Genomic DNA, 25,203 nt, shown 5'->3' with positions numbered 1-25,203 from the left:
TGCATGTTAGCTTATTTAATGTTTTTCCTTGTATTTATCTATATTTGAAAATATACTTCACAGAGAATTTTATTGACATGATTTCTAATACAGTAGGTATTTCTATCGCTTTTCCAAGTGCTTACCCCTATTGAAATGCAGAGAAAATATACTTTATTTAAGTAGTAAAATTGCTTTATTACCTCAATAGCTTTTGGCAGATTTTGGTGAAGAGATTGTACCTTAGCTAACAGAACACAGCTCATGGAGTCTCATGGGACCCCCTCATATTCTTTAGAGCCCTCCCACTGTGATGGGAACCAGATACTACTTTTTGTCTCGAAGTTTTTCTACTTACCACCATCTTATCGTGTCTCATTGTGTATCTCCATGATTCATCTCCATGCCAAACCATAATCTTTTATTCTCCACAAGTAGGGGTACTTGTCATAATTGACATAATTTTGACGTCACTTTTTTATTTTCAGGATACATTATTTTTCTTGGAAAATTTAATTTATCCTTAGGAAAAAAGTTTTTAAAAACTTTTATTTAATTATTTTAGAGAGAGGAGATGGTAGGGAGAAAGAGAGGGAGAGAAACATCCATTGGTTGCCTCTTGGACGCACCCCAGCCAGGGACCAGGCTCGCAACTCAGGCATGTGCACTGACAGCAACCTTTGGCTTTGCGGGACACTGCTCAACCAACCGAGCCATGCTGACCAGGGCTTTCTTAGAAAATTTTAGATGATTCCCTTCACCTTTACTATTTAACAGACCACTTGTTGGTGAATACTTCCATAGTCAAATAGAGTCAAGGGAAGTGGTTGATTAGCTCTATTTTTCAGATAAACCAAAAGTAACCTATGAAGATCAAGTAACTTATCCAGGCTTCACAGTTTCTGCATGGTAAAACCATTCGTAAGCCCATATCTTTGACACACAAATCAAGTACACTTTGTCACACTGTATTACCTCTACAAAAGCATATTTTTACTCTTTTAAGTTACAAAATCAAATATGAACAAACAAGTATAAATAACTAAAATCCCATTGCACCAAGTCATTCACAGTTACCAGTACTGGAGGAGAAACTGTGTTTTGGAGTATTTATGAATATATGAAGAATTAAATGTGTACTTTCAAATTACTTTCTACATTTATTTGACTTCAAAAATTAGTTGCTTTACTCATTTTCTCTTAAAGGTACCACAAGTTGATTTGGGGACCTCATAAGATGGATTCCAAAGGAAATATCTCTGGAGTTCTGATTGCAGGTGGTGAAAATGGAAATATTATTCTTTATGATCCTTCTAAAATTATAGCTGGAGACAAGGAAGTTGTAATTGCCCAAAATGACAAGCATACTGGTCCAGTGAGAGCCTTGGATGTGAACATTTTCCAGGTTAGACTTTTGACATTTATTTATAATCCTTGAGATATGTGCTGCTTATTTGAAATAAGTATATGAATCTATTCTGCCTCAATCTTAGAATCCAAAGCTAAAAATGTGTGCCTGTGCAGGTTGGTGGGTGAGTGTATTTACTTGAGGAATGAAGAGTTCAGAGTGGAGTTCAGGATAAATAATATTAACTCCATGAAAGGCATCTGTCTGATGGGTTTATTTCAGAGAAGTCTGGAGATGTCATATATCTGATTGGACATTTTTTAAACATTAGGAGCCTCATAGGTTGGAAACCTTGCCTTTTAAACATCTGTGCTCTGCAACATTGGGTTGGTGCATTTGATGTCTGGGTTAATCCACTGTTTTATTAATTGAGAAATTTGGTATTTATGACAAAAAGTTACTACTCTATGACATAATTAGAAATATACACAATTAGAAATATAATGCACATTTAATTAATAGACAATTAAGAGTTTTTCTACTGTTGCCATTATAAACATTACTGAATATTAATTATATAAATGCATAGGTTAATAAAGATCTTGAGTTAATAGAATACTAGAGTCTTAACAACCAAAAAAAAATGAATATTGAAGTTTAAATTAGTTGTTTTTCTTGTATTATAAATAGATACTTAAGATACAGAACTTAAAGCCCAAACTTCTTAATTTCTGCCATTTATGGTGTTTACTCTTTAGATTAGAAAGCTAGTCCCTTTGTTAATTGGATTAAACAGCTTCTGATTTTTGGTTAATGCCTTGTATTATAGGTAGCTATTACCGTAGAATTCCTCTATTTTCAGTTATATGTCTCTTGGTCAGAGGAGACTTTATGAGAGTGAACAATAAAGGATGAAACTCATTATCTTGCTGTACTTCATATCACAGTTTTAGGGTCTTTTTGACCATAAAGGGATGCAGCAGAGATAACCTAGAAATACTGCCATCTGGAAAAAGATTGAGTGTAAATGAAGTAGAATTACATGAGGAATTTAAGACAAGAGATTGTAGTAGCCCAATCTTTGTCTGGCTCCAGAAGCTGGCTTTGTGATATCCTGAGATAGATACCATTATTTTAGGATTCAGTTATTTGCCTGAAAGCCATAATTGGTGACCTGTTTTTGTTTTCCACAATTGGATCTCTTTCCAGAGATGCAAAACCACAAATGATAGCCCCCATATGTTTGCATGATTGTTTAAAAATTTATCCATGTAATTATTTTTTAATGTCATATTAAAATGTCAATACATTATCTTTTTAAGTTAAATAGAATTTTATGTGTTTCTCTAAAATACTATTTAAATTTTAGATTATTATTCATAGTAGTTAGAAATTCTTATGTTTTGCTTCTTTTAATTAGATAGAAACATTGTATGAGCTAAAACAGACAGATCCTTCCAGGTATGAACTGAGTTAATCTGAGTTTTCTTAATTATTTATAATTGCTATTTAGTTATTATTTCTTATTGCAGACTAATCTGGTAGCCTCTGGTGCTAATGAATCTGAAATTTACATTTGGGATCTAAACAATTTTGCAACTCCAATGACACCAGGAGCCAAAACACAGGTATTACATTGATTTTGATATAACCAGAAGACCCAAAATCATTTCTACATTCAACTTACTTCCATTTTTTCCCCACACAAAATATATTTGTTTAAAATCAATGTTTAGACATCATTGACTTTTCTTCAGTGCAGTGAAGTCAAGTATCAATTAGTGTTTTTTCAAAATATCAGAGTCTTTCAACAGCAAATATTTATTCAGTGCTTGCTATCTGCCAGACTGTTCAATATACTAGACATAAGTAATCAGTAAAACAGATGTATTTAATAATATTTTAGATAGAGTATTTTATATAGTGTAGTATTTTATATTGTATAGTATTTTAACACTCTCCAGCCTTAGAATAAAAGAAAACATAGACTCAAAAGGAAACTTATTTTTAAAAAAAGCAACTCAACCTCTTTCCTATTCCTTCCTTCCTTCCTTCCTCCTTCCCACCCCCTCCTTCCTTCATTGCAAGCTTTAATGATTCAATAACCAGAGAATGGAGAAGTGGCAGCATAGCTCACAGGTCAGCTTCCTGTCTACTTGGAGTCGAGAAGTTTCAGATAGATATTGGAAGGTAGAAATGAAAGAACTGTCTAGGCAGATAAGGGGGAGGTTTATTAATGGCGGCATATTCATGGGTTTTCTGGGAAAGGGGTGGCGATTTCCTTGGGATCTGGATTCTACAGTCTTTTTATCCTTTAAGGTCATTGCCATGGTGACTGTCAACTGTCATGTTGCTTGTGGGTGTGGCATTTAGTATGGAGATTAGGTTATAATGAAGTTGGAGGTCACTTAGGAAGCTATTTTAGTCTTAGCTGGTTTTAACTGGTTCTTTCTTGAGAAAGAACTATCTGCAGGCCTTCCTGTTCTCAAGGATAAACAGTTAGGGTAGGGGTTTAGCCAGGTCATATAGGTGTACTGTGGGGTAGATAACAAATCCCCCCTTTCTTATTTTCACTCATTTGTGAAGGGTGTTGAGGGACAAAGGTCCACCTTCTGTAACTGCTTCAAGCTAAATCAGAGTTTTGTAATGGGGCTCATTAGATAGGAAAATCCTTCCCTGGCTAATCTTAAATAAGTCAGTCTCCTGGCTGTAGTTCTAACCATTCATATCCTTGGGTAACTATCATCTAAAGCTTGATTGATTGAAATCTTTTAGAAACAAAAGAAACTAGACATGAGGGTGTTACATATCTTGTTTGGTGTTGGTACTGTATAGTAGCTTCAGGTCTGATAAAGGATCACAGGAGTATTGAATTCTGGAGAACCTCAGGTTCTAAGCCAGTCATCTGTTTTACTCTGGTGTGATGGCTCCAAGGCATTATTCCATGTACTATGTATTTTTTTTAAAATTTGATTTATTATTGATTTTTAGGGAGAAGGGAAGGGAGGGAGAAAGAGAAACATCAGTCAGTTGTCGTCTGTATGTGCCCCAGCTGGGGACTGAACCCGCAACCCAGGCATGTGCCCCAAGCAGGAATTGAACTGATTACCCTTCACTTTGAGGAATGATGCCCAACCAGCTGAGCTTTACTTCTCAGGGCTGTACTATGTATTTTTGATAAGTTGAGAAAGAATAGTCCTCCTGCTGCCTGAGTTTCTTTATGTTGTATAGACTACTCAATTTGAGTAGCCATTTTAATGAGACCTAACATTTGGCAGTCTGATGGTAGCATAATGATAGCGTATGGTCTACCATTTATACAGATACTTTGCTAGTTGTCTAGGCTGTAACTTTTGCTCTCCCTAGTTGTTATATTGACCCACAGATGCTTTCTGGTCCATCATCTATCTCGTGGCACTTGCAAAATAAAGAAACAATGCTTCATTATAATAGGAGCTTAATAAATGCCTAGTGGATGAAACAATATTAAACTGTTGTAAATGTCGAGACTTTAGGAATGGAAAGCAAATTTGTGGGATGAACAGATTAGATTTTTAAGTAATTATTTTTTAACAAGAAGGATCAGATTTTGTAGTTAAATTTGATTATAATTGAGAAATGGTTTTTAATAAGTTTATTCTTTATAGCCCCCAGAAGATATCAGCTGCATTGCATGGAATAGACAAGTCCAGCATATTTTAGCATCAGCCAGTCCCAGTGGCCGGGCCACTGTATGGGATCTTAGAAAAAATGAACCTATCATCAAAGTTAGTGATCATAATAACAGGGTAAGTATAGGATTGATTTGTGATGAATATGTTGTATTTCTTCTGTAGGTAATCCTATATCATTTGTTAGAGTTGGCTACAAATCAAATTTCTGTAAAGTCAAAGTCTGTTTTCATGGACCAGTCATTGGACTGATAGCATTTTTCCTTAGGGAAAATGAAGTTCTCTGTAAACCAAGTTGGGTGTTATTAATGATGAAGAGAGAGATTGCTGCCTTATTCCATGGTATTCTGGTTGTTCTGCTATCTGTTTCAAAGCATTACAGCAACTTAAAAATTTTTTTAAATTTATTCTTGGAGGGAAGGGAGGGGAGGAAGAAAGAGAGGGAGAGAAACATTGATCAGTTGCCCCGACCCGGGACCAGCCTGCAGTCCAGGCATTGCTCTGACCAGGGATCAAACCGGTGACCTTTCCCTTTGCAAAACAACACCCAACTGAGCTATGTTGGTCAGGACTGTAGCAACTTTTTAATTTGTCTTTACTTTTCTCTAAAATGTACAGATTTTCCCTGAAAGTAATTTTATAACAGTGAACTTTCTGTTTCCAAACTCCTGGCTTCATCTCTTCTATTAGGTACTGCTAAAGTGAGCTAATATTCTCCTATTTGCCCAGTAGACACATCAAATTTTTTACCTTAAATTCCTTAATATTATGTCATCATGTCCTGTAAGATAATTCAGAAACCATTATGGCCTTGTTTTGTTAGTTTGTTTTTAATTACATTGTATAGTTTGACATTTTCAAAAATAAGTTTGCTTAAATCAGATAATACATGTATGGTTTTCCAACAACAAAATACTATTTAGAAGAATATTTCTTCAGGGTGTTGTTTTTCAGTGAATCAGGAGATTTAAAAGAGATTTCAATGAGATAAAGCATACAACAAGCATTTCAGTCATCTTCTAGAATACTTAATAGGATTTGAACTTACAAGTAATTCTCAATAATAATGTTAATTTATCCCCATGTAAACATTTAATGGTAGTTGTTGCTAGGACAAACTATCTTGATTCTTCTGATAAAGCAGAAGAAAGGTGTGGATTTTTGTTATTAAAATCTTTTTTATTTTTATTTTTGGAAGTGTGAAATTTTAAATTTAATATAAAACTTCCTTTTAGTTACAATTTTGGCAGGAAAACATATTTTTGATATAGAATTATTCTATCCCAGAATGGTTTTATGTGTCAAATAGCTGGATGAATTGTAAACATTTAAATTTTTACTTTAAGACTACTGTTTAATAAAATATAATACTTTTCAGATTTCTCTTTTTTATTGAATTCTTTTTGGCATGACATTGGTTAATAAAATTATATAGGTTTCAGGTGTACAATTCTATAACTCATGATCTGTATATTGTATTGTGTGTTCACTGCCCCAGATCAAGTCTCCTTCTGTCACCACTTATCTCCCGTTATCCTCTTCTACCTGCCCCTTGATTTTATTTTTTAAATAAACTAAGCCTGAGCTGATGTTTTCTATTTTTTGTTTCAACAAAGCATATTTCTTAAGTTCATTTTGGCTTTTCATAAAATAATATGATTGATAAAATGTGAGCCTTAACTATCTGCAGATGCATTGCTCTGGATTGGCGTGGCATCCTGATGTTGCTACCCAAATGGTCCTCGCATCTGAAGATGATAGGTTACCAGTGGTCCAGGTGTGGGATCTTCGCTTTGCCTCCTCTCCACTTCGTGTCCTGGAAAACCATGCCAGGTATCATGCTTCTCTTCCAAAGAACTTAATTTTTTATTTAAAAAAATATTTACTTACTACTTTGAATTATCAGATAATTTTTATTAAATTATGGAATCTACTTTGTCTCTGTCTTGCAAAAGTTAGTGTAAATGGTTTTTTATTTTAAGCAGTAGTCATCTGATTTTTCTGTACCCCAAAATGGTAGCTAAATCATATCATAACAACACAAAAATTCATAGAGGATTTTCCACTACTTATTTCAAATAATAATTAATAGAGCAAAATTCAAGTACATCTCATACTTTGGGACAACTTTTGTACAATTTGCTCCTTCTTAGGGTCATCATATTTATGAAGAATCTTGCCTAACATCCAATGTCAAGCAAAAATTGAAAAGTTTATTTTATTTCTGAGTTTTTATTAAGATTTAAAAGCAACAATTTTTTAGAAAAGTCAGTGGTTTGTTCTGCTTTCAGTTTTTTTTTTTTTTTTTTTTAGTGAAAAGAAAAAGAATTGTTTATTAACAGTTATATAGATTTAGTTATTTGCAGATTTCTGTTGTTAAGTCTTATGTTCTTTAAAACACCCATAAACACATATTCTTGCCTCCCCTCTACCAAACCAGGCTAGTTTTAGAAAAGTTAGAGAAACCGTTTCCCTACTTTCCAAACACAGTTCAGCTTTACCAGTAGCTGCCTATCATTCAATCCTGATGGGGGAGACCCCGTCTGTGTTATGGGGTCCACCAGTTTTTAATCCAGAACCTCATGGACTCTCAGCCTCCTTGTAAACTGTATAGTTAGTCCTTTTGTAATCCACATGGTCAGTCTGTACCTTTTCAAAGCAGCAAGGTATGTCCCTTCCTTAAAACTGCATCGTCAGTCCCAGTTAAATTCACATAATCAGCCTCAGCCTCAGTAAAATCCGCACAGTCAGCCTCAGCCTTAGTTAAATCTGCACAGTCAGCCTTGCTTTCAGTTTTAATAAATATGTGGATGCTCTAAAAAGATATGAGAATTTTCTCATGTTAGTTTTAGTAACATTAAATTTAATTAGTAATTTGGCAAATTCTCTGTCATTGATGTTCAGTTATCCAGGGAGTTAATGCATATTAGTTCAAATAATTATTTTTTTTAATTAACTGCTTTTTAAAGAGAGAGGAAGGGGGAGACAGACAGATGGACAGACGTAGATTTCTTATCCCACTTATCTGTGCATTCATTGCTTGATTCTTGTATATGCCATGACAGTGGATTGAACTGGCAACCTTGGCATATCAGGACAACACTTAACTAACTGAGCTACCCAGCCAGGACCTAAACTAAAGCTTTAAATTCCACCCCCTCCACTTTGTAGTCTATTTGCATACTAAAAAGTCTTAAAGTTTATGACCTCTCCTTGAGCTTCTCAGAAAGGAGAAAAGAGTCCACTCAAAATGTAATCCTTATTCAGCTCTTACACTCCATTCAGCTTTAAGTAAAGAAGGAATGATTCTGAGAACTTTTTTTGTTTTTAATTGCATTTTATTGATTATGCTATAACAGTTGTCCCAATATTTCCCTCTTTCTCCCCTCACCCAGCAACCCCCACTCCCTTGGGCATGCATATAGGTTCTTTGACTTCTAGATTTCGTATTGTACTTTACATTGCAATGACTATTCTGTAACTACCAATATGTGCTTTTTAATCCCGTCACCTTTTCACCTCTTCCCCCTGTCTGCTATCCCATCTGGCTGCTATTAACCTGTTCTCCTTGATTGCTTAGTCTTTTAGATTCAATTGTAGATAATTATGTATTTATTGCCATTTTATTGTTCGTAGTTTTGATCTTTTTCTTATAAGTCCTTTGAACATTTCATATCATATTAGTTTGGGGATGATGAACTCCGTTAGCTTTTTCTTGTCTGGGAAGCTCTTTTCTGCCTTTCCATTCTAAATTATAGCTTTGCTAGATAGAGTAATTTTGGTTGTAGGTCCTTGCTTTTCATCACTTTCAATATTCCTTGACAAACACTTCTAGCCTGCCAAATTTCTCTTGAGAAATTAGCTGATAGTTTTACAGAAACTCTTATAGGTAACTACCTACTTGCTTTTTTCTCTTGCTGCTTTTAAGAATCTCTCTTTATCTTTAACCTTTGGCATTTTGATTATGATGTGTCTTGGTGTGGGTTTTTGCATCCTTCTTGTTTAGGACACTCTGTGGTGCTTGGACTTGTGTGTCTATTTCCTTCGCTAAATTAGGAAAGTTTTCTTTCATTTTTTTAAATAGATTTCCAATTTCTTGATCTTTCTCTTGTTTTCCTGGCACCCTTATGATGCAAATGTTGAAATGCTTGAAGTTGTCCCGGAGGCTGCTTACACTATCCTTGGTCTTTTTAGATTTTTTCTTCTTGTTGTTGTTCTGATTGATTGTTATTTGGTTCCTTATGTTCCAAATCATTGATTTGATTCTTGTCTTCATCCACTCTACTGTTGTTTCCTGTAAATTTTTCTTTATTTTAATTAGTGTATCCTTCATTTCTTAATGGATCATTTTTATGCTGTTGAGGTCCTCATTAAGTTCCTTGAGCATCCTTAAAAATAGTGTTTTGAACTCCGCATCTGATAGATTGCTTATTTCCATCTTTTTTTTTTTTTTTTTTTTATTTCCATCTTGTTTAGCTCTTTTTTCTGGAGTTTTGATCTGTTCTTTCAGTTGAGCCATGTTTCTTTGTCTCTTCATTTTGGCAGCCTCCCTGTGTTTATTTCTGTGTATTAGGTAGAGCTGCTTTGACTTCGTGTCTTGGTATCACGGCCTAATGTAGTAGGTGTCCAGTAGGGTTCAGTGACACAGCCTCCACTGTCACCCAAGCTGGGTACTCAGGGTGCGCTCTTTGTGTTGGCTGAGTACAGCCTCCTCTTATTGTTGAGCCTGGATTGCTGTTGGCAGATCAATGGGAGGGATTTACCCAAGCCAGTCAGCTGCAAGGACTGGCTATGACCATTGACCACCAATCTCTGTTCTCTGTGGAGGATCAGCTGTGCAGGGGCCCATTTCACAGAGCAAGGCTTACTTCAGCAGGGCTCTGGTGCCCACTTGTGTTCTGTCTGGGGCCACTAGGCATAAGCTATAAAGCTATCTTCAGCTGGCTGCTGCTTCCACTGGACTTGGAGGTGCCCTAGTGAGTCCAGGCTGTGAACCACGGCTAGCTACTGCTAGTGCTGGGCCCGGGGCTACTTAGCAAGTTTTGGGAGCTTGCTGTAGGCAGCTTCTGCTTGTTTGAGAGGATTTAGGAAGATCAGAAACATGTGCCAAGTCAAGTCATTTGTATGGAAAGCCACTGTTAATCACTTGGGTGGGCCCATAGTTGGGTGGGGTAGGATCTCAGGGAATCACTGGAGCTAGGCAAACAGTGTTTGCCACGTTGATGGAGTCTCAGATATGGTGCCTGCCATGCTCTGTGGCTCTGTGGGGGAAGGGCTCAGAAGAGAAGCAGTGGCCTCTGCCCACCTTTTGTCTTGGAGAAAGCTGTCCCCCAGCTCTCGCCTTGATGCCAGGCACTTCAGTTCCTCCCCATATGCCACTGATGCCTTTTAAGCTGCTGCCCTGGTGATAGAGCTCAGCGGAAGAGAGTCCGAATAAGTCCATGTGTGAGCCTTTTAAGAGGAACTGCCTGGGAATCCAGCAGTTTCTTCCACCGATTCAATTTCTACTGGTTTTTACAGCCTGAAGCCTCAGGCACTTACCTTCCTGGCACTGGAACCCTGAACTGGGGGGCCTGCTGTAGGGCTGGAACCCCTTGCTCCGAAGATATCCCTTCTGCTTTTTATCCACCACACGTGGATATGGGACCACCCATTTTGCATCTCTGCATTTCTGCCCCTCCTACCAATCTGGGTGGATGTGGTTTCTTTTTTAATTCTGTGGTTGCAGGACCTGCATTCAGCTTGATTTCTGCTGCTTCTGAGTGATGGTTATCTATAGTTTAGTAGTAATTTTGATGTGGTCGTGAAGGAGGCGAGCTGTGTTTACCTAAGCCGCCATCTTGGGTGTACCTTCTTGGGTGAAATCACAGCCCCCAAATCTGGAAAGACAGTGGCACCACCAAATTCTGCATCATTCATCTCCGGGACACAGTCCATAGCCCAAGGCCTTTCCAGAAACCTCTGGTCCCACCCACAATTGACTGAGAAATTTTAATATTTTTCTCATGGTAGATAAGGTGTTTTTTAAAGATTCATTTACCACATTTCATTGAACACATACTGTGTACCAAGTACCGTACAATAATTCAGTAATATTATAGACAAAAATTTATGCCCTCAGGGAGCTTACAGTGTAGTGGGAGGACAACTAACACATATATAACATGTAAAGTATGCAAGCACTTTAAATGTTAGCTTCATTAATCCTTAAAACAAACCTATGGTGTACACACTGTTATCCCCTTTTACAGATTAGAAATTGAAGCTCAGCAAGGTTAAATTTGGCCTGGGTCACATTGTTATGGAGCATTAGCGAGCAAAGAGGACACGAGGCAATTTAGAAGTAAATTTATGGCGTTTATTTACCAGGCCAGGGACGGGTCTTCCCACTTTCAGAAGCAGAAGATGGGAGAGCCGCCCCGCCTTACAGACTAAAAGGTTTTTAAAGGCAACAGAACTATTCCTATGTCCTTGGGGTAACTAGATAACAACAAAAGAGAAAAAAAACTACACAGGCGTGAGAAACTACATATATACATACTTTCTCATTTAGAAGGAACTTCAGCTGATAAATACTTGGCCGGACACTATTCTCATGTCCTTGGGGTAGCCAGATAACAGCTAGAGTCAGCTAGCAAAAGGGGGCTCAAGGTTGCTAGGATATGTGAGCAAAAAATAACCTGCCACTGAGGTAAAACGCAAAAGATGGCAAAGAGTAAAAAAAATAACCCATTACATTCCCCACTGATTTTTGTGACTGATTCAAATCCTTGAATCCTGAGTATTTAATCTATTATTCTGGCTATGGAGAACTAGTAGCTTTACTGCTTGAATTCTACGTTTGATATACTTTACTAGGCAGTTAATAATGTAAGGTCCTACTGTTAACGTAAAAAGGAGAAGGGCAAGCGGCCCAGTTAAGGCTGTCTTTTATAACTCCAGAGTGGTTAGTATAAAAACAGCAGGTTTCTTTAAGAGCTAAGCATAATCCTCCCTGTTTAAGAAGCAAGTTTAGACCTCTTCTATTCTGTACACTACTTCTGCTTAGAGAACTGAGTGAATTTTCTAATTTACTGATACTTTTCTTCTAACGTTCCTAAATTCTGATCTATTTGAGCACTTAAATCCTTAAAGTTCTTGTCTTCAACTAGTAAGGCCGAGGTTCCTATGGCAGCAGATCCTGCTATTCTAAGGCCAATGAGCGCCGGGACCAGTACTGGAGCTCTCTTATACCGGTATAAACCTTCTAACCTTAGGTGCTCTCGACCTTGACTGCCAGAATAATAGTATACTTGGGGGAGGATATGAGCTAAAATACACAATTCAGGAAAACTGGGATCTAGTGCAGAGGAAGAAATACAGGGAGTTAATCCACTTGTACATGCAAACTAGGTACCTGAAGGAGCAACTAAGACAAATTCCGCTGTACCTCTGGGAGGTAGGGTAGTCATATGGGAGCAGGAGCTACTATACGGGGAAGTGGTGAGGGCAAAACTGGAGGAGAGAACACAAGCTCCCTGGCCTTCAAAAGACCCTAAAGTTAGTTTAGGAGCATGGCCCCACTGGCAGTCTTGGGGTCTTTTGGCTAACTGGGATAGAGTTAAGTTCTGTATATTCTCATTTTGGTTACCAAAACTGCGGTTGGCACCTATGCCAACATAATATGGAGGCTCTGGGTTAAGGCACAGCCAGCAGTCTTTAGTCATGTTAGGCTGCGTCTTGTTTAGATATTGAAAGACAGTGCTCAGGGTCCTGAATATGGGCTGGGTCTCCGGCTCCTGGGTAGTAAGTGATACTGGTCTGAGGGTGACCGCCCTAGTGCTTCGGGGGCCTGGCTTCCTAGAAGGGGACGGTGAAGCTCTGGGCAGGGGCGGGGGTGCCTTGGGCTTCTCGGGTAACCCGAAACCTGTAAGGGGACTGATTGGGAGGCTAGGCTGGGAGATACAACGCTTCTGGATGGTAAGGAGAATTCCAGGATCCCGACCAACTGCGACAAGTCTTAACCCCCGGGTTTTTCCACTTTCCCACTGTTTGTCCCAGGGTTCGAGAGGCCACATTGAGACAGGATTACAGGTGCGCAAGGTTTCACAGGTCATCGGACCTTTAGGCCGGCTCTGGGAGAGGGATATATCAGAGCTGGCTTGCTGGCTTATAGTGACACAAGACCATTGGGGACAGTAAAACTCTATGGGTTTGTTACACGGTGGGGATTCTGATAGGGGGCACATATAATATTGAATAGATTGTAACTGTTTTTCTCCTGATAGGGTACCGCACCCAGGCCCGGTTAAAGCTTTATTAAAGGCCCCAGTACCTAACTGGGCACCTAACAGCCCTGGAGGGAGTCTGGGGGTCCACTCTTGCCCCCATTCTCTAGGGTAAAACTGATTACTGAGAAGGGCACAAAGGTCAAAAGTAAACACTGGGGCTCCAGGAGTGCTAACCTGGCTGACGATTTTTCCGTCTCCAGTTCGGGAGAGATGCCAGGTGTAATTAATTAAGCGGTGGGGGTTTTCTGCAACTATAGTTAGGAGGGGGAAGGGGAAGAGGAAGAGGAAGAGTGCCGCCGCAGCCACACCCACAGGGGGTGCTCTGTTCGCTCGACTGTCCATTTCTCAAGGTCCTTGTCCTATAGTTCTGCCGGCTTGACCTGGGAGCGGTGGATCCGGTACCTTTCCCGGCGACTTTAACTGCAGTGGGGGTACTGAAGGTCACCTGGTGTGGTCCAGTCCACCTCGGTCCGAGCTTGTCCGGATTCCACTTCTTTAGCCACACAAGGTCTCCCGGTTCTGCCAGTGGTTGTCCGGAGTTGTTGTTAACTGGGGCGGGCCGGCACTCTCGGATATAGGCGTGCAGTCCTCGGGTGTTTGCTGAAAAAGCCTGTAGGGCCTTAAGAAGTTCTTGGTTAGTTATAACAGCTGTAAAATCGGCCCTGAGCTTGGGGAGCAAGGGCGGTGGCCATCCGAACAAAACTTCAAAAGGAGTATACTTCTGAAAATAGGGAGTACAGCGGGCTCTTAACAGGGCAAAGGGAAGGAGGCCTAGCCAGTCATCGCCAGTTTCTAGCTTTGATTTAGTCAAAGTCTCTTTTAGGGTTCTAGTCATTCTTTCTACCTGACCTGAACTCTGGGGTCTATATGTGCAGTGGAGTTTCCACTTGATGCCTAAAACTTTGCTTAATTGTTGGGTTATTTGGCTAATGAAAGCCGGGCTATTGTCGGACCCCATAGCTAGGGGGAGGCCAAATCGAGGAATGATATCTTGTAATAACTTTTTAGCTACTACTAGGGCCGTCTCTGACCGAGTGGGGAAAGCCTCAACCCAGCCCGAGAAGGCATCTATAAGAACTAGAAGATATTTGAAACCACCTCGAGCTGCAGGCATCTCTGTGAAGTCAACTTCCTATAGTTCTCCCCGAGTGAGTCCACACTTACAGTGATGAGGTGCTAATGGGTCCTTGGAGACTGGAGCTGGGTTGACAGCAGCACACTGGGGGCACAGGGGACTGACACTCTTTGCCTCTTGGTATAGTCCCGGGATATAATAGGCTGTCTGCAGGAGTTCTGCTAATCTTGTTCCCCCTAAGTGTGTGCTTTGATGTACTTGCCTGATGAGCTCCCTCCCTAAAGCCTCTGAAACTAAGAGGCGGCTGTCCTTGAGGCACTTCTATCCGTCCTGGGTCTCCGGGGCTTTTAGTCTGATAGCCAGCACCTGATCTTTCTCTGAGTATACAGGAGGCTCTTGGAGAACTGGAGGCGGGATAAGTGGCAAAAGAGTGAGCAGTTCCACTGGCTGCAGGGCAACCTTCCGGGCCTCCTGATCAGCAAAGGCTTTTCCCCGGGCCTCTGGCGTCCGGATAACCTGGTGCCCTTTACAGTGAATTACAGCAACCTGCTTTGGGAGCCAGATAGCAGCGAGGAGGTTCAGGATTTCCTGAGCATTTTTTATATGCTTTCCTTCTGATGTTAAGAGTCCCCTTTCCTGATAGATGCTACCATGAACATGTACAGTAGCGAAAGCATACTGGCTATCTGTATAGATGTTTACCTACTTCCCCTTTGACCAGCGCAGCGCTTGTGTCAAGGCTATCAGTTCCGCCTTCTGGGTAGATGCCCCAGGTCCTAAAACCTGCGCCCAGATGACAGTATCTATGGTTACAACAGCTGCTCCTGTATACCGGATCCCTTCCTTGACAAAGCTGCTGCCATCGGTGTACAGGATGGCATCAGGATCTGTCAGGGGAATATCTGTTAGGTCTTCCCGGTAATTGGTGAGGGCAGTGAGCACATCAAGACAGTCATGAAGTGGCTGGCTGGGATCATCATCCGGGAGGAGAGTAGCTGGATTGAGGGCTGCAGACTGGAAAAACTTGACACGGTCTGGATCTAGAAGTAAAGCTTGATACTGTACAATACGAGCATTGGAGAGCCATCTATCAGGGGGGCTTTTTAGCAGAGTCTCTACTGCATGGGCAGTGATAACTTGTAGTTCTTGCCCGAAAGTTAACTTCGTGGCTTCCTTCACTAGTTGTGCAGTAGCCGCTATAGCTCGCAAGCAGTTCGGCCATCCCGCAGCAATGGGGTCTAATCAGTTTGATAGATATGCTACGGGCCTCCTCCAGGGACTTAGTTGTGTGAGCACCCCCTTGGCGATTCCTTTGTTTTCTGCTGCATAAAGTTGAAAGGGCCTGTCAAGTTTGGGTAGGGCTAAGGCGGGGGCAGTTGCTAAAGCCTCCTTAAGCGCCTGGAATGCCTCCTCCTCTGTTTCAGTCCATTTTAGAGAAGATCTCGACCCAGGAGAGGAAACGGGCAGTCAGGCATGACTAAAAAGGAGTGCATGACTGTGCGGCCACCGAGGTCTGTGATTCTGGCCTCAGTCCAGGAGTACGACTTAGCCTTGCCTGCAGCCCCTTGTATAAGAGTCTTTTTCTGGCTGATTGGCCCCCATGCTTCCTGAAGAACTGAGAAAGTCCCGCCTGTGTCCACTAAGAAGTTGATAGGTTGGCCCCCTACTTTGAGACAGACCCTGGGCCCTTTGGGCGCATAAAGTAGAGAGCCCCGGCCCCATCATTCCTGAGCTTCCTGTGCCAAGACTGGCTGACTGGGCATATGAGCCTCGCGCCTGGGGCACTCATGTTTCCAATGTCCTTCCTGTGTGCAGTAAGCGCACTGGTTTCTGCCAAGGGGGGGAGTCTTTTCCTGTCCTATATGCCTTGGTCCTTTAAACAGTCATTTGTCCCTCTGTGGGGGATCTCCTGTCATAGTTAGGAGAACACGAGCCATTTTCTTATTCAAGTCCCTAGGATCCTCTTGGTTGTTAAAGACACGCTGGGCAATCTCTACCAACTCGGCCAGGGGCTTTCCCTCAAAGCCTTCTAATTTCTGCAACTTCTTCCTAATATTAGGGGCCGACTGGGATGCAAAAGCTATATTTAGAGCCCTCCAAGAAACGCGGCTGGCAACTCATCAGAGCCCTGACTTACCTCTGTGACCTTAGACAGATTAGTCAGCCAGAAAGCCGCAGCGCGGAGGGCGCAGAGGAGAATCTGGCGATATTGATTTAATGCCCCCTTACCTCATTCACTGGGTCCCAAGTTGGGCGCGTTAAGGGGAAGACGTGCTCTAGTCTCACCGGGTCCTCAGACGGTTGCCTGTCCGGCCCAAGGATGAGCTTCCGCCCTTCCTCTCTTACGCACTCTCGCTCCTCCAAAGTGAAGAGGGTATGGAGCAACTGCTGACAGTCATCCCAGGTTGGCTGGCGAGTAAAGGAAACAGACTCTAAAAGGGAGATAAGTCCAGTGGGATTCTGTGAAAAAGACGGGTTCTGATTCTTCCAGTTATATAAGTCACTGGTAGAGAAAGGGACATATACCATAAAGGGCCGACCTGAGGGCTCAGCGGGGGCTGAGGCCTCTCGCAGCGGGAGAAGGGGAGCTGGCTCTACTGTCGAGTCAGGGGGAATGCAATCCCGGCCTGAACGGGTGTGGGAAGGACTAAAAGGAGGATTGCGGCCTGCCGCATCCCCCTCATCAGTAGGCTCCGAGACTGGTCGTATGTAGGGAGGGGGTCTCACAGGAAGGGGACTTTCCTGTGAGGCCGGGAGGACCGGAGGGGGACCCTTAGAAGGGCTACCCTTCGGTTTAGATGTAAGCAAAATAGTTGCATTTCTCTTCTGACATTTTTGTAACCATTTGGGTTGTTCTTCCAAAATTTCAATCCAAATTTGAATATAAGGAATTTGGTTGGGGTGGCTAGGCTTCCCGGCACAGACCTGACAGACCCCGTAGGCCATTTGAAGGTCAAAAGACCCCTCAGATGGCCAGGAGGCCTCTGAGAATGTAGGCCATTCCAATTCATAAAATTCACAACGAGTCCGTAGTCGTCTGGGGGACACCTTCCCCCTAAAGAGGCTATAAGCCCTTCATTTAAAATCAGGAAAATTCTTGAGAAAACATTCTAAAGGAGAACAAGACGAACACGAAGAGGACTGACCTATTTCAGCAAAAAACAGACCAAGACCGAGACAGACAGCAAACAGAACAGCAAACAGAACAGTAACCAGAAAACCTGAGGTTCGAACCCACCGTCGTGCGGTTCGACCTAGTCCGGGGAGTAAGACTGCGTCCAGTCCTCCACCGGACCCCCTGGGTGCACCAATTCCAGACCTGTCCAAATACACCTTTCCCTCGGTGTACTTGGCAATACCTGAACGCCAAACAGCCAATCAAGGATATAGCAGTGGTACGGCTCGGACTGCAGAGTCGGGGCCGAGAAAAATTTCTCGGAGATCTCCCCCTTACTCTCGTCCGGTGGCCGTCCAGCCTCGACCTCCTTTCCCAACAAACGTTGGGGATCTCGCTGGGGCCTCCAAATGTTATGGAGCATTAGCGAGCAAAGAGGACACGAGGCAATTTAGAAGTAAATTTATGGCTTTTATTTGCCTGGCCAGGGACGGGTCTTCCCACTTTCAGAAGCAGAAGATGGGAGAGCCGCCCCGCCTTACAGACTAAAAGGTTTTTAAAGGCAACAGAACTATTCCTATGTCCTTGGGGTAACTAGATAACAACAAAAGAGAAAAAAAACTACACAGGCGTGAGAAACTACATATATACATACTTTCTCATTTAGAAGGAACTTCAGCTGATAAATACTTGGCCGGACACTATTCTCATGTCCTTGGGGTAGCCAGATAACAGCTAGAGTCAGCTAGCAAAAGGGGGCTCAAGGTTGCTAGGATATGTGAGCAAAAAATAACCTGCCACTGAGGTAAAACGCAAAAGATGGCAAAGAGTAAAAAAAATAACCCATTACAACATAAGTAGTGACTTCTAATCCAAATGTTGTAATCTCAGAGTCCATGCTTTTAATGTCTCATTATACTGTCAATTTTAGGAATGGTCATAATTTAGCAAGACAGATATCTATACTGAGTACCTGGAGCAAATCAACCTCTCTAATACTCAATTTTCTTCCTCTAATATCTGTTACAGTTGAATTATATGATCTTTAGGGGTATTCCCAGATCTATAATTTTGTGATTTTAAAAAAAATTTAAAACCTAAATGGTCTTTAAAATGTGATACTAATTATGATATGGATTTCTTTAAAAGACATTCTTGACATGCCTTGAGATTCTTGACATGTATGATTGGATTCTGAAGAAGGAGGCAGAAAGTACATTATTGAGGAAATTTGAATATGGGCTATTATATTTTGAATTATTGCATATAAGTAATAAGTATTTTAAGTGTGTAATTGTATTGTCATATAGGAGAATGTTCTTATCCCCAGAGATAAGTATAGGGGTGCCATGTTATGATATTGGCACTTAACTCTCAAATAATCAGAGAAAGGAAAAACATTAAGTAAATGTGGCCACAATTATGAATCTAGGTGAGGATTATTAGGGTATACACTGTGCTTATAGTTTTTATAAAGATTTTAACAAAAAAGATAAACTGTTGGAGCCCTGCCTGGTGTTGCTCAGTGGATTGATCACTGGCCTGTGAACCAAAAGATCACTGGTTTGATTCTCACTCAGGGCACATGCCTGTGTTGTGAGCCAGGTACTTCCCCACGCCTGCTCCCTGCAGTTGTGGGTGACCGAGAGGCAACCAACTACTCATTGATGTTTCTCTCCCTCTCTCTCCCTCCCTTTCCCTCTCTCTAAAAATAAATAAAATCTTTAAAAAAATAAACTATTGGAAACAAAAGCCTTAAATTATTTGAGTCCTTTTCCTGTACCATAGTTTCATAGTTTCCTGATTCTGAGATGACTTAGATTATAAGAAATATCAAATTAAAAACAAGTTTCTTGAGCTCCCTTACTGGTGTGGCTCAGTGGGTTGGGTGTTGTCCTGCAAACCAGAAAGGTTGCCAGTTTGATATTTGGTAGGACACATGCCTGGGTTGCTGACCAGGTGCCCAGTTGGGGGCGTGCTTCAGGCAACCAGTCGATGTTTCTCTTTCACATTGATGTTTCTCTCCTTCTCTTCTTCCCTTCCCCTCTTAATAAAAATAAATAAAATTTTAACTTTGGGGGGAAAGAAAAACACCTAAATATACACATCGAAAATGAGACTTATCTTTGTTTTTTGAATTTTTTAAAAGCTATGTATCTTAGAAACACTGATGTTTTTAGGAGAATCGAGAGATATTAATTTGCATGTTTTTATTTTAAGAAATATGCAAATAAGTCCTGCTGGGTGGTGCAGTTAGCTGGAATGTCATCTCATACACCAAAAGGTTTCAGATTCTATCCCTGGTCAGGGCACATACCTAGGTTTCAGATTTTATCCCTGGTTGGGGTGCAATAGGAGGCAATTTATTGGTGTTTCTCTCTCTCTCTCTTTCTGTCTCTGTCTCTCTCTGTCTCTCTGTCTCTGTCTCTCTCTCTCTCTCCCCCTCTCTCTCTAAAAGCAATAAAAACATATCCTCAAGTGAAGATTTTAAAAATATATGAAAATATACTTCTAGTGTAGTATTTTTCTAGCCTAGTATTTCTGGTATCTGGTATTTAAATTGTAGTTTCTAGTATTTTTCTTATGGTATGATGATGTTTACTTTCTTGCTTCCATCTCTAAACAACGAAGGCATGAATATAGAAAAAGCACGCTGTTGATAGTATTTTTGTGTGTGTGTGATGGTGAAGTAACAGGATTTTTATTTTCTTTAACCTAATCTGAATTTCTAGAAGTTATCAAAAGTATTACTTTTGTTATACTTAGGGTAAAAATCAAAATGCAAAAATGACTATAAAATCAGATCTTTGGCAAATTTAAAAATTTTTCTTTTAATTAAAAAAATTTATATACTAGAATTTCTCTGATAACAAAAGCTAGAAAATGTAAACAAAAAAAAGAAAATGTGAAGTAGTTACATAATCTACTCATCCATAGGTAAGACATTTTATTGTGCATATTTTATTTATATGTACATAAGTTGTGTAAACATTTAATTATGCATTTTATACAAATTTGTGTGCAGAATTAACCTTTTTTATTAATTATGAACAGCACTTAATAGTAATAACTAGATTTCTACAACAGAAGTTTCAACTACACTTTCTTACAAAAGCTGATCTGTAACTTATTAAACAATTCATGTTGTTGGGCATTTGTTTTTATAGTTTGCTATTATACACTGCACACGGTGTTGAATATTTTTGTAATGATCAAAATGCATATACACTACTAAATTGCTTTCCAGAAATATGAAATTATACTTCTGTTAGCTGTGTGTCTTTAAAGCTTAGACAGATAATTTGCAGATTTGGTTTTTTCCAAGATTAAAATTTCTTCATCTCTTTCTATTTCTTATTTTATAAGGGGGATTTTGGCAATTGCTTGGAGCATGGCAGATCCTGAATTGTTGCTGAGCTGTGGAAAAGATGCTAAGATTCTCTGCTCCAACCCAAACACAGGAGAGGTATGGAGAGGAAACGTTTCTCAGACTTACAGCTATCATAATATTTTTTCTCTAGCTGAATTAGAAGTTTTTCATATGGATTCTTTAACACACTATTACAATTCAGGACATGTGAAAGTAAATGGAGGTATGTGTGGGAAAATTAGTCATTAAATTAGTATATTTGAAACTAGTAATCACCCCCCACCTCCCATTTCCAATAAAAATTGTTTACCTAGATTCAGAGATACTTAATTTGATTTCTTTAACATGTGGGTTTTGAAAACTGGTGCCTTCAAATTAGGCGTGTTCAAGGTTTGGGTCTTTTTCCTGCTTTATCATTCCTGAAGTTCCTCTTTGACTTCTGGAAATCAGTAAAAATAGGTTTTAAATTTGTTATGAATTATTCAGAAAGAATATAATATTTTGTAATATAAATTTGTCAAATGTTTTACCAAAAGAAATTTAGATGTAGGAATACCCTGGCTGGGTAGCTCAGTTAGTTGAAGGTTAGTCCCCATACACCAAAAGGTTATAGGTTTGATTCCCGGTCAGGGCACATATCTGGCTTCAGGTTCAATTCCCTGTTGGGTTGCATGCAGGAGGCAACTGATTGATGTTTCTCTTTCTTCCTCTCTCATGTCAGTGACTATATATCCTCAGGTGAGGATGAAAATAAAGAGAGAGAGAATAGAAACTCCCTAAAAAAAAAGGAATTTAGATATAGGAAATATTACCAATTTAAATGTAAAAGTTATATAAAATAATTTCACTTGCTTTGGGTTTTATACTAAAAATTTTTTAATTATTATTTTATTATTCTTAATAGTTGGTTTTCCTCTCAGTACTGGACAAGAGACTACAGATTTTAATTATAGCTTTTAAACTACTTTTTCTAAGTTAGGCTAGATTATTGCAAGTTCTTTGCTAGTTACCCTAAAGGAATACTGGTAAAAATAAGAGTATCTTCAGTAGATTTTAATCTATATTGTTAAAATAAAAACAAGTACTTCTTTTTATTCTTGATCGGTGGTTTAAAGTTTTCGAATGGACTGTCGTTTATAAGAATGTAGAAACACTTAAGTTAGGAGAGACAAGAAAAAATTAAAATAGTAAGTTTTGCCTCATATGATTTGTAGACCAAATAATAAAAATCTTGCATTTTATACTGTGCCTTCCCAGGTGAGTTCAAAATTCATGAAAATTACTGTTCCCATTTTCTCAGTTATGTAAATTGATGACATGAATTTTTGCATATGATTAGTTTTGTGTGCTTAGACTTTGAAGTGACAAACTTTTCATGCCTGCTGCAACTAAAAAATACATAGTAATTTTTTATTCAAATGCAAATTAAAAATACACAAATGATTCAAATATCATGAAGTTTTGAATCTTATCAACCAATTTAAGCATCAAAGACAAGCAGGCCAAATATCTTTTCACTTAATTCTGTTTTCTTATAAAATAAAACATTATTTTAAATGTTATATAAGCCAAAGTTAAGCTAATTTGACTTATTTTCTTTTTAAAGTCGCATAGTGTACCTGTTTTTTTATTGTGGTTAAAATACATGTAACACTTACTATTTCAGCCATTTTTTAGTGTACAGTTCAGTAACATTAGTATATTCACATTGTTGTGCAGCCATCACCACTGTCCATCTCCAGAACTTTTTCATTTTCTATGATCGAAAGTCTGTACCCATTTAATGGTAACTTCCCATTCCATTTCCTAAAGCTGCAAAACCTGAGCTTTATGAGCATTTTATTATTACACTAATTTTAAGTTAACAACAATTATTATATTGTAAAAGTTTTATATCAGTCATTTTTATAGTTCTTCAATATTCTTTTCCTTCTAAAAAAACTGTTTATGCCAAATTCTGTTTTGATTCTGCAATAATAAAAATGATGTGTACCTGTTTTCTTGCTTTGACCCAAAACCAAATTTCTCAGTGAATTCTTTTAAGATTATTTTTAAAATTTGGTTTTCAAATAGTCTAAATATAGTTGTTTGGATCTTGGCAAGCAAAAACCGTTGGACAGCATGCCAGTGATCTTTTAGAGTAGTTTAATAAGCTAACTCTGATAGCGTGTCCTGGTCTTTAACATGCATCTGCTAATAACATTTCAATAAAAACAGAAATATCTCAGTTTTTAAGATGTGCTTATTCCAAATTTGGTCATAATTTTGAGTAGCATTCTTTTTTATAATACCAGACCATCATAATGGACTGTCTTGTACTTAAATTTTTATACTTGTTTTTCCTGTCTAAAGACACTTTCTAAAAGAAAATGTACTTGTTGATCATATTAATTCAGGTGTTTTGGCGATAAAGTGACTATATTGTTTTCTGCCCTTTTTTTTTTTTTTTTTTTTTTTTTGCCCAGGTCTTATATGAACTTCCCACCAATACACAGTGGTGCTTTGATATTCAGTGGTGTCCCAGAAATCCTGCTGTCTTGTCAGCTGCTTCCTTTGATGGGCGTATCAGTGTTTATTCTATCATGGGAGGGAATGCAGATGGTTTAAGGCAGAAACAAGTTCATAAGGTAATAGGAAATGTTGAGGTTTTTCATTATAGCAACTGAAAAAAAATCATCTTATCGTGTTAATTATTTTGAAAATGATGTTACTGATCAATAAAACTGATTAATTAGATAATTGTGATAAAAGACTTTCTTGGATAGGACTTAAAAACATGTAATGTAGTCTTATATGAGTTAGAAATTCTCACATTTTAATTTTTTTTTAGCTTTCATCATCTTTTGGAAATCTGGATCCTTTTGGCACGGGACAGCCTCTTCCACCATTACAAATTCCTCAGCAGGCTGCTCAGCATAATATAGTGTTGCCTCTGAAGAAGCCACCCAAGTGGATCCGAAGGCCTACTGGGGCTTCCTTTTCAGTAGGTGGATTTGTTTTTATGGTCCACAATCAGAAAGGACTTAACATAGTAAAGTATTATGATAGGATCACTTTCATGGAAGAAGATTGAGATTGAGATGTGTCTATGGCTTTTTCTTTATTTCTTTTTCTTTTCAAACAAACTTCGATTTCTTTATTTCAGGATTTTACCCAACCTGAGTAAGAGAATGATATGTTCTTATTGTAGGGTCACTTAAGTTACACATCTATTTTTTTAAAGCATTTATTATTATTCTATTACAGTTGTCCCAATTTTTCCCCCTTTGCCCTCCTCCACCCAGCCCACCAGCCCTCCCCAATTCCCAAAGTTATTCCCTGCCCTGTTGTCGGTTTCCATGGGTCATTCATGCATGTTTCTTGACTAGTCCCTTCCCCTTCATTCTATTCTTACTCCCCTCCCCCCAGCCCTCTGATCACTGTCAGTCTATTCTTGTTTCCATGCTTCTGGTTCTGTTTTGCTTGTTAGTTTATTTTGTTCATTAGGTTCCTCTTATAAGTGAGATCATATGGTATTTGTCTTTCACCAGCTGTCTTAGTTCCTTTAGTATGATATTGTCCAGTTCCATCTGTGCTGTTGTGAAAGGTAGGAGTTCCTTCTTTCTTTCTGCTGTGCAGTATTCCATTGTATAAATGTATGACAGTTTTTTGATCCATTCATTTACTGATGGGTACTTAGGCTGTTTCTAGCGCTTGGCTATTGTAAATAGCACTGCTATGAACATAGGGGTGTATAGGTTCTTTTGAATTGGTGTTTCAGGATTCTTTGGCTATAAATCCCAGCAGTGGAATCGCCTGTTCAAAAGACAGTTCCATTTATAGTTTTTTGAGGAAATTCCATACTGTTTTCCACAGTGGTTATACCAGTCTGCATGCCCACCAGTAGTGTACCAGGGTTCCCTTTTCCCCACGTCCTCGCCAGCACTTGTTGTTTGTTGATTTGTTAATGATGGCAATTCTGACTGGTGTGAGGTGGTATCTCATTGTGGTTTTAATTTGCATCTCTCTGATGGCTAGTGATGTTGAGCATACTTTCATATGTCTGTGGGCCCTCTGTATGTCCTCCTTGGTGAAGTGTCTGTTCAGGTCCTTTGCCCATTTTTTAATTGGATTGTCAGTCTTTGTGATGTTGAATTGTATAAGTTCATTATATATTTGGAGATCAAACCCTCCAAGGTATCATTGACAAGTATGTTCTGCCATACAGTTGGTTCCCTTCTCATTTTGATAATGATTTCTTTAGCTGTGCAGAAGCTTTTAAATTTATTGTAGTCCCATTTGTTCATTCTTTATTTCCCTTGCCTTAGGAGATATATCAGCAAAAACACTGCTACTACGTAGGGTAACTGAAATTTTACTGCCTATGTTTTTCTCT

The 25,203-nt window shown here is 39.3% G+C and overlaps 1 protein-coding gene across 20 annotated transcripts in view; it reads left to right on the top strand.

The window, feature by feature from the left end:
- Positions 1–25,203, top strand: part of SEC31A (SEC31 homolog A, COPII component) — a 96,570-nt gene that overhangs the window by 16,729 nt on the left and 54,638 nt on the right. For all 20 annotated transcript variants that reach the window (XM_090266213.1, XM_090266210.1, XM_090266212.1 and 17 more), the window contains 7 exons: positions 1,186–1,384; positions 2,860–2,955; positions 4,975–5,115; positions 6,689–6,831; positions 20,825–20,924; positions 23,294–23,455; positions 23,659–23,811. In XM_090266213.1, the coding sequence (XP_090122339.1) occupies positions 1,186–1,384; positions 2,860–2,955; positions 4,975–5,115; positions 6,689–6,831; positions 20,825–20,924; positions 23,294–23,455; positions 23,659–23,811 (994 nt within the window). The remainder of the gene's footprint in view (positions 1–1,185; positions 1,385–2,859; positions 2,956–4,974; positions 5,116–6,688; positions 6,832–20,824; positions 20,925–23,293; positions 23,456–23,658; positions 23,812–25,203) is intronic.

This window comes from Furipterus horrens, unplaced genomic scaffold, assembly GCF_987537825.1.
Source record: "Furipterus horrens unplaced genomic scaffold, mFurHor1.1.pri manual_scaffold_2, whole genome shotgun sequence".
Taxonomy (NCBI): Eukaryota; Metazoa; Chordata; class Mammalia; order Chiroptera; family Furipteridae; genus Furipterus; species Furipterus horrens.
Note: the sequence above shows the minus strand (reverse complement) of the source record. Positions and strands in the feature narration are given on the sequence as shown.